This window comes from Macrobrachium rosenbergii, chromosome 48 (genome assembly GCF_040412425.1).
Source record: "Macrobrachium rosenbergii isolate ZJJX-2024 chromosome 48, ASM4041242v1, whole genome shotgun sequence".
Taxonomy (NCBI): domain Eukaryota; kingdom Metazoa; phylum Arthropoda; class Malacostraca; order Decapoda; family Palaemonidae; genus Macrobrachium; species Macrobrachium rosenbergii.
The window spans coordinates 77,215,220-77,225,219 of record NC_089788.1 but is presented as its reverse complement, the minus strand read 5'-3'; the positions used below and the strand labels follow the sequence as shown (position 1 = coordinate 77,225,219).

The following is a 10,000-nucleotide window of genomic DNA, read 5'->3' as shown; positions in this document are numbered from 1 at the left end:
GCATCAATAGAGTAAATAATCATAAACAGCATCCCATTTGAACTGGATGGTATCTAGCGGAGATATTTACCCAGGAAAAGTTACGAGCTTTCCAGGACTAACTGTCCCCATCGCCTGGTAGCGGTAATATACATTGAACTAAGGAGCGAAAACCTACAGCAGGGACCGTCGTATATCTTTTTGACTCTGTATGCGATGCATCTGTCCAAATATTCTATGGAGCAGTCGTCGTAGGTCCTGCCGTCACTGCCACAGAAGGAAGAATTCCCCATGCAATCCACGAAACAATCTGGAACCAGCAAAAGTAACAATGATAAATAAAATATAACAATGATAATTGAAATTGCAACATAAAATCTGGGCCAAGAGCCAAGTGCTGGGACGAATGAGGTCATTAGGAGTAGTAGGAGAGTAAGCTGGAATATAACAATGATTTTGGAAGTGGAACATAAAATCTGGGCCAACGCCCAAGCGCTGGGACGTATGAGGTCATTAGGAGAGGGTGGAAAATAAGCTGGAATATAATAATGATTTTGGAATTGGAACATAAAATCTGGGGCAACGGCCAATCGCTGGGACGTATGAGGTCATTAGGAGAGGGTGGAAAGTAAGCTGGAATATAACAATGATTTTGGAACTGGGACATAAAATCTGGGCCAACGCCCAAGCGCTGGGAAATATGAGGTCATTCAGGGAAAAGAGAATACGAACGGATATATAATGATACTTCACTGGGGGAAAAACGTGACATTTCTTTGAGCTACAAAGACAGTGACTCATGAATACATACACGAGTACCAGTGACCAAGGAATCTTGGAAAATTATAGCTTCAGCCCCTTAGGAGGGGCAATACCGTCAGTGAACCTCACGCGGTGCACTGTACGCGTTACTCAAGGTTCTTTGAAGCATTCCTTAGGCCTCTAGCTGCATCCCTTTTCATTCCTGCTACTATTCAATACTATTCTCACTCCTCCAACTTACTTTCCTCAATTCTCTCCTAACAATTGTTTCAGAGTGCAATTGCGAGGTTTCCTTCCTGTTACACCTTTCAAACCTTTTTACTCAAGTTCCCTTTCAGCGCCGGATCACCTTATCATAAGTCCCAGCTCTTGTTGGCCTTTGGCCTAAATTTTGCGTTCCTTCCTCCGTTCAATTACATAAATTCAGTACCCGCCGGAGCAAGGACCCTGCACAGAAGAAGACTCGAACTCAAAAAGGGAACTTTTCGAGAGCCCCAAAACTGACACTTACCGTCGGACATCATAAGTCTCATTATTATTCCCTGTCCCTCTCCCACAAGCAGCACGACGAAGGCCGCTGAGAGGGCGGCAGTGATTGCCAGCTTCATGCCGTTCGGTTCGTGGAAGGACCTGGAGTCTTGACCTCTGAAGGAAGAAGAAGAAGAAGAAGAAGTAGCAACTTTAGTCGTCTGTCAAAACAAAGATCTCGTTTAAGACTTTTCGATTTTTTTTTTTCTCTCTACGAGGGACTAATGACAAGGCCTGACTTCCGTGACCATAACTCGGTTATTTGGGAGCGGAATGGAGTATATAGAGTTTAGGCCAAAGGCCAAGCGATGGGACCTACGAAGTCATTCAGCGCTAGAAAGGAAAATGAGAGTAGGTAGGTTTGAAAGGTGAAACAGGAGAAAAACCTCGCAGTTGCATCATGGAATAATTGTTAGGAGAGGATGGATAGCGAGATGGAAGAGAGAGAAATGAATGGAGGTACAGTAAACGGAACGAAAGGGGTTGCACCTGGGGACCAAGGGGACGCTGCAAAGAACCTTTAGTAATGCCTACAGTGCACCCTGTGAGGTGCACTGACAGCATTATCCCCTACGGGGTCGATTGTTTGTGGGTCATGCCTGCTGTTATAAACTAGCAAGAAAACAGGCAGATTTAATGAAAACTTACTTGAATAATGGACAAGACTTCAACAGAATATAATGCATCACTGAACAGTTTGGCTTCAACAGAATATAATGCATCACTGAACAGTTTGGCTTCAACAGAATATAATGCATCACTGAACAGTTTGGCTTCAACAGAATATAATGCATCACTAAACAGTTTAAGACTGAGGAAAATATAAACAACATCAAACCAAAGTTAGGTTGATCAAGTCTCACTTACGAATGGAATAATTCCTGGTGCAGTTGATAGGAGTATGCTGTCAAATTTGGCCGTGACTCGGTATTTTATAGGAAATTAAAACAAAAAAAATTACGTACACTAAGGTAACCAGCAATATATTTTTCCCCATTAATGGAAGCCATAACTTCGTTAAAATATTCTTCACCAGGGTAAACACCATTTACCTTTTATAATTACTGAGTTGTTTTATTAGAATTAGCACGCTCCAAGTCGCTACGTTTAAAATGTTCGAGAATGAGTTTTCACTTTGAATAATACATTAGCTCGACAAGTTATGGTATGTTTGTAAAAATTGCTAAATAGAATGCAAACGTGGAATACATACAATCGACGTCAGCTTACAAGAAGTTTCTGATAAACCACAGAAAGAGTTGATAAGCAACTTATTAGTATGGACTGAATTCCACTTTTAAGAGTTTGGCTGATATACAGGGCTGGCGTTTCTTCTTTTTCTTAGGACACGAGTACACAAGTGTGTGTGTGTGTGTGTGTGTGTGTATGAATGTGTGTCTGTGAAATCACCCAGATTATTTATTTACTTCAATGAGCTTCTGTCTAATTTCGAGACAAAAGGAACACCAAAATATCATCTTTCATTTTATCGGAACTTCAGAATACTGTCTTTCATTTTTTGGGGAACTCCAGAATATTGTCTTTCCTTTTTTGGAGACTCCAGAATACTGCCATCCCTGATTTTGGGAACTCCAGAATATTATGTTTTCTTTTTATGGGAACTCCAGAATATTGTTTTTCCTTTTTTTGGGAACACAAGACTATTGTCTTTCCTTTCTTGGGAACACAAGACTGTTGTCATTCCTGTTTTTGAGAACTCCAAAATATTGTCTTTCCTTTTTCTGGGAACTCCAGAATATTGTTCTTTCCGTTTTTGGAATAGTTTTGTACCCTCAGGCTACTTTTCAAAAAAAAAAAAGAAAATGAAATCCTTTAAATTAAAAGAATATGTAGCTCATTTTTGCCCTCAGACTAGCCTTCAAAAAAAAAAAAAAAGAACAAGTTTTTGAATATTTGAAACTAAAATATGTAACTTATTTTTGACATCAGGGTACTTTTCAAAAAAATAATGGAACCCTTGAAACTCAAAGAATATCTAACTCACTTTTGCCAGCAGGATACTCTTAAAGAAATACCCTTGAAATTATTAAAAGAATAGTAACCAGATCAACTCCTTTTCTGATGTTTTCAGTGGCCATGTTCTTTGGAGATTCCAGCTCATGACATTTTGTTTATAGGCTTAAAACAGTGGTTCTTAACCTGGGGGCGCGGTCCCCTAAGGTGGCGTCAGCAATTTCCAGGAGGGGGGTGGGGTTAGCCCTAGGGAAAAATGAAAAATTCTCTAATTACATTCATTATTCTCTTAACATTCAACCACGCATTCAAGATCTAGTCGCTAAGAAGCAGTGTTAAATATCTTACTAATCATTCCCAAAGGCATGAAAACACGCCTTCTCTTTTTCTTTTTTCTTTTATTTTCCTTTAGATCTGGGAGGGAATTTTACTCAAAAATGCAAAGGGGCCGGGGGTGGGGGGCGTGGTAATGCAAAGGTTAAGAACCACTGGCTTAAAAGAACTTTGGCAAGATGATATAGAATTCTTGTTTTCTTAAACTGTGTTTTTTTTTATACAGAAAAGACGTTGGCAAAGTGATATGGAACTCTTGCTTTTTTACCAAATTGTCTTTTTTTTATAACCATGGAATATCATATATTGAATGGCATGATGGAAATGTATTTCATGAAAAAAACTGTAACTTAATGATTCCTGTCAGTGTCGAATTTCAGTATGAAAAGAAAAGTGATTTGATAAACAAAATTTTGCTCTAATTTTCTTTCTTTTTTTTCAAATATAAGCTTTCATTTCACAGAAAAATTCCGTTTAATCGACAATCCATATTTCATAAAAAAGGTCAATTTAAAAAAAATCAAACTTCCTGCTACAAAGGCTTTATTGATCAAGTTTTTCTTCAGATGTTATAGACAACTGGGCGTATCTCAGAAACCTCCAATATTCATAAAAAATATGAAAAATCTGGTAGAAATCAGGCGAACTTGAAAGAAGGCCATATGTACGAAGTTATTAGTACACAGCCGATCAGAACTTGATTTGATTGATGGAACATATTCATATATCGCCGTTTTCATTCACCTGTGGATGGAGAGAAGGATTTTAACTATTGGGAAATATTTGGTTGAAGTCAATTTTATTGAATGAATGTTGCTAAATGAATATTAACCTGTAATCAGTGGAGTTTTCTTTAAATAGAATATTGCATCGAGTATATTATCGTATTTTGATGTTTCGAAAATAAAAAAGTTGCTTGACTTTGTAATATATTTCCCTCCCTGATTCTTCACGTTATATATATATATATATATATATATATATATATATATATATATATATATATATATATATATATATATATATATATATATATATATATACATACATATACACACACATATATATATATATATATATATATATATATATATATATATATATATATATATATATATATATATATATATATAAACGTTAATATATATGATAACTAAATATATATTTTAACTAATAAATAATACTCTATATATAATAGTACATATATAAATATATTCACATATATTGTAAATATATAGATCATATATACTCACGTAATAGTATATTTCCATAGTCGCCAACCTCTTAACATACTATCTTTGATAACTAAACAATATAATAAAAAAAAAAAAAAATATATATATAACTAATAAAGCAATATTCTACAATTAATAGTACATATATAAATATATAATATATTCACAAAGACTTGTAAATAATTAAGATCATAACCCAGACTCACGTAATAGTCTATTTCCAACAGTCACCACCTCGCTACCATACTATATATAATCTTTAATCTAGGTCCTGTAAAAGATGATACAATATAATTAAAAAAATATATATATATTATATATATGTATATATATATACATTGTTAGAAGAGCATTGGCAATAGCATGACCAACCTTCCTGTCATGGCTGAAAATTCAAGAATAAATACTCATCCCCTGACCTTCAACCTCCACTCTTCTTCAACCTAAGGAAAAGCCACCCTCCCCCTCCCCACAAAAAAAGTGAACACATTAGAAGCTTCGGAATTCGCTCATTCTCTACCGACTTACCACATAATCCGCTGTGGACTATCTTCAGGTCAGGGAATCCGCAGGCTGCGACCTTGGCGAAACACTCGTTCAAGTATGTTTGGCCGTCGTTGGCACATACTGGCTTTTATGACCGGTGGGCAGCGGACTACCGGGGCGCAGTAGTCTTGCTCTGTAATGGAAGTGGAAATATTTGTGGAGTTGTATAATATATAGGTGTGTGTGTGTATTATATATATATATTACTAACAGGACCTCATTCAAACTGGATGGTATCTACTGTAAGATATTTATTCGGAAAAATACTTGATAGTGAGGACTGTGTGTCCCAGAAAGTTTGTAACTTTTTCTGAATATTTATCTCCACTAGATGCCATCCAGTTTGAATGAGGTCCTGTTCGTAGTTCTACTAATGCACAGAACAATTGTGTATGTGATAAAGTTTATATATATATATATATATATATATATATATATATATATATATATATATATATATATATATATATATATATATATAATTTATATATATTCACTTACAACAACCGAATATCAGGAATACTTTCCTGAAAGAGACAATCAAAATAATTCCAGTCATATATAATTTCCTTCGGGTGACAGTAATTCCCAAGTTACAATGAATACTATAAAAAAAATTGTGGCTTAATATTTGCCAATATAGAAAAACAACTCACTTATGTTAAATAAACAGTTCTATAAAAAAAAGCAATTATTACAAATTACCTTATAACCAATCACGGTGGAGAAAGGCTTTTTTGATTCTCTGTCCTGAAACCGGTTTATTTAACCATTTTACATTTCTCTTGATGGCAGAGTGGACCAGTTCATATTTTCTTTGCATTAAGCCCAAAACCCCTAAGGGGACAAGTTCGAAGCCTGGACGGGCCAGATGGAATCGTATATAAGTAATACTTAATATTCAAGATGCAATCCATTGCAGTTTTCCTTGTATTTTATAGTTTATTGGCATTTTTATCTATGTATGTTATAATTTGGTAATGTATTTTTTAACAAATATTAACAAATGCCCCCTGTAGGCTTGTTCGGTAATAGAAGGGTTCATCTTCTGAGTAATAATAATAATAATAATAATAATAATAATAATAATAATAATAATAATAATAATGTTTGGAATCTTGATTTTCAAGTCAATGGCCCTTTTGGTAGGCTTGTTCCATATGAATAGGGTTCATCTCCTGAATAATAATAATAATAATAATAATAATAATAATAATAATAATAATAATAATAATAATAATAACAATAATAACACTTACTACATTCGCCTTCGTGAACTACCTGAACATTGCTGTTGTCACAGAGGCGTGCATTGTCCAGGTGACATTTGTTCCCGTAAGTTCGGCCGTCGCTGCCACAGACAGGGATGTACCTCAGAGTACAACGTATGGGGCACACTGCAACAAAGAAATAGAGAAATAAATAAAAAAAGAAAAAATTAATTAATTAAATAAAGAAATAAATAATTAAATGATTAAATAATTAAATAAATAAATAAATAAAATAAACATGTAAATACAAAATTTGAAAATAGAAAATAAAAAATAAATAAAGAAAAGACTAAATAAAGCAATAATTAGATATGTAAATAAGTAAATAATTAATTAGATAAATTAATTAATAAATAAATAAATAGATAAATAAGTAAATAATTAATTAAAAATAAATAAATGAATAAGTAAATAAATAAATAAGTAAATAAGTAAGGTAAATAAAAATATAAAAAATAAAAAAAATAATAAAATTAATTAAATAGATAATAAATAAATAAATAATTAGATAATTAGATAATTAAATAATTAAATAATAAAATACTTAAATAATTATTTAAATAATAAAAAAAATTAATTACTAAATAAATAAATTAAGTTAAATAATAAATAAATAAAAAAATTCAAAACAAAAATTTAAATAAATAAATAAATAAAATTAATAGATAAAAAATTAAATGAATAAATAAATAAGTAAATAAGTAAAATAAATAAGTAAATAAAAAAATAAAAAATAAATAAGAGTATTTTCGCACCTGAATAAAAATATAAATTAAACTTTTTTATAGTTTGTAATTAGAGTAGATTCACTGTTGGGGAAATAGAAAAACAGAACAAATAAATCTCCCTTAGTTTAGCTGAATTATAATTTTGAAGATTACGGGGCTGCTATAAGGACTTGTTTAGAAAATACCTGCATATTATAACACAGTATCTTCACTGATAAATGTAGAGTATTTAATTTCAGATCAATACATCAATTTCAAGGAATCCCACCTTCATATGTTTTGAAAAAGTTAAAGTAAGGAAATACTTCTGTATTTATTAAAGGAGTTCTGGGGTGGATGTATTTGCAGAAAGGTACCATAAGTCACAAAAGAAAGCGGGGCTTTGAAACCTTCTATCACTTAAAAGAAAATCGAAATATTTTTCCACAAAACTGGTCAAAGGATTAAACCATCACACAAGTTTAATAAAAAAAACGCATAAATGAAAATCTAAATAAATCACGCATAGCATCAGTACATTTTAAATGACAACTCTGTAAGTAATTTGCGACCAACGAAAAGATTAAACAAGTAAAAAATGTGCCCAAGTTTCTTCGGCGCAACCGAGTTTTCTGTACAGCCGCTACACCGTAGAATCAAGGCCAACGAAAATGGATCTATCTTTCGATGGTCTCGGTATAATGATGTATGAGCCGCGGCCCATGAAACTTTAACCACGGCCCGGTGGTAGCCTATCCTATACCGTTGCCAGAAGCACGAATATGACTAACTTTAACCTTAAATAAAATGAAAACTGCTGAGGCTAGAGGGCTGCAATTTGATATGTTTGATGATTGGAGGGTAGATGATCAACATACCAATTTGTAGCCCTCCAGGCTCAGTAGTTTTTAAGGTCTGAGGGCGGACAGAAAAAGTGCGGACAGAATGAAGTAGGGACGGGCAGACAAAGCCGGCACAATAGTTTTCCCTTTCAGAAAACTAAAACTAGCTAGTTCTGCTAAGACTGCACTTACGTGGAGAGACAAGGAAGCGGTATTCCCCAGATGAAAACCCGACGAGAATTGACGCGGCTAGGCAGAAGGTGAAGATGTACAGTTTCATTTTGCTAGTTGTGAGGTCTTACCTGGTCAACAGGGCAGAGAGACTGGGCATTAGAGAGCTAGGAAAAGCAAGCACAGTATTCAAGGGTCATCTCAGTAAAATTTTTCCCACAGCAAGCACATTATTTAAGGGTTATCTCAGTAAAATTTTTCCGGGAGCAAGCACTTTACTTAAGGGTCACCTCAGTAAAAATTTTCCGACAGCAAGCACATTACTCAGGGTCATCTCAGTAAAAATTTTCCGAGAGCGAGCACATTATTATTCAAGGGCCATCTCAGTACAAGTTTTCCGAGAGCAAGCACATTACTAAAGGTTCATCTTAGTAAAATTTTTCCAACAGCAAGCACATTACTTAAGGGTCATCTCAGTAAAATTTGTCCGAGAGCAAGCACATTATTCAAGGGTTATCTCAGTTAAAATTTTCCGAGAGCAAGCACATTGTTTAAGGGTCATCTCATTAAAAATTTTTTCCGAGAGCAAGCACATTATTCAGGGCCATATAGTAAAATTTTTCCGAGAGAAAGCACATGATTTAAGGGTCATCTCAGTAAAATTTTCTCATGTTACCTATCATCTTACAGTAAAGAATTTCTGTATTCACAGAAGTAAAAATAAAGTCTCGTGTTTACAATAATGTTTTGCACTGACTATAATGAAGATGGTTTATAAATTGCCTCTAGTTTAGCATGTGTCCTGCAATGCACAAAAATTCAAATGAAACTGTGTCATTTCTCAGACGTTCTTCTGACAAGGGCTGTTGGGAAGTAGTGTCATTTGTCCAACAGAACAATATAGTACCTTCTAAAAACGAGCCATGACCTGAAGTCTAGTTCTTGATATTAGTAAAAAAACACAATCTTTAGTTTGAATTTAGTGTAAACAAGCTTTAAGATCCCTTCTAACATTATTATTATTATTCAGAAGATAAGCCCTATTCATACGAAACAAGCCTACAGGGTCCACTGACATGAAATTCAAGCTTCCAAAAATTATGATGTTAATTTGATTGAAATTTCTGAAGATAACAAAATACACAAAGAAAGAAAATACATGAGTACAAAGTGAATAAGTTTTAGGGTAGTAAATATGATTCTAGTTAAATTCAGGGCTAGAACCATCCAACACCCTATAAGGGAATTATAAGAAACCACAGAGAACTGGAAAGATATAATTTACCAAAACCTGTAGTTCAGAATTCTGCACAGGAAGCTGGCAGCCTGTCAACTGGCCCTAGATTTTATACCGAACTCGAGATGTGATCTGGAGCAACCACAGACGCCACAATCATTTGCAAATTCGTGATTAATTTGTTTTAGGTGTCTAAACATATCCAGTACATTTTTGGGAAGAAACATCACGTCTAGATGATTAGACTCTGAGGTTGTTCATCACTTTTGCCAAAATTTTTTACGGAGAGGCAACTTCAGACGCCTTGTTAGAATCCTTCCAGAAGGACAACTTGGTCACCGGAGCAGATATAGTTTACGCAAAGCTATCTCCTCGAGTCACGATTCTTTAAAAAAAAAAGAGGAGGAGGAAATAT

The 10,000-nt window shown here is 33.9% G+C and overlaps 1 protein-coding gene, 1 long non-coding RNA gene and 1 pseudogene across 3 annotated transcripts in view; all 3 read right to left on the bottom strand.

The window, feature by feature from the left end:
* The window catches only part of LOC136831591 (uncharacterized), a 3,501-nt gene extending 1,237 nt beyond the window's left edge, over nt 1-2,264 (bottom strand). The window contains exons 1-3 of the mRNA XM_067092223.1: nt 2,137-2,264; nt 1,253-1,384; nt 158-289 (exon numbers count right to left, since the gene is read on the bottom strand). Coding sequence (XP_066948324.1) covers nt 158-289; nt 1,253-1,349 — 229 coding nt within the window. The 5' untranslated portion in view covers nt 1,350-1,384; nt 2,137-2,264. The remainder of the gene's footprint in view (nt 1-157; nt 290-1,252; nt 1,385-2,136) is intronic.
* LOC136831608 (uncharacterized) overlaps nt 1-5,082 on the bottom strand; it is a 149,692-nt gene extending 144,610 nt beyond the window's left edge. Inside the window, exons 1-2 of one of the 2 annotated variants that reach the window (XR_010850940.1) lie at nt 5,018-5,082; nt 4,110-4,320 (exon numbers count right to left, since the gene is read on the bottom strand). This is a non-coding gene — a long non-coding RNA (uncharacterized lncRNA). Of the gene's footprint in view, nt 1-4,106; nt 4,321-5,017 lie in introns of those variants that run through there. The other variant, XR_010850941.1, reaches the window with a different exon arrangement.
* Nucleotides 5,083-5,217: 135 nt separating this feature from the next.
* On the bottom strand, nt 5,218-9,791 carry LOC136831586 (serine protease inhibitor dipetalogastin-like; annotated as a pseudogene).
* Between the last annotated feature and the right edge of the window lie 209 nt (nt 9,792-10,000).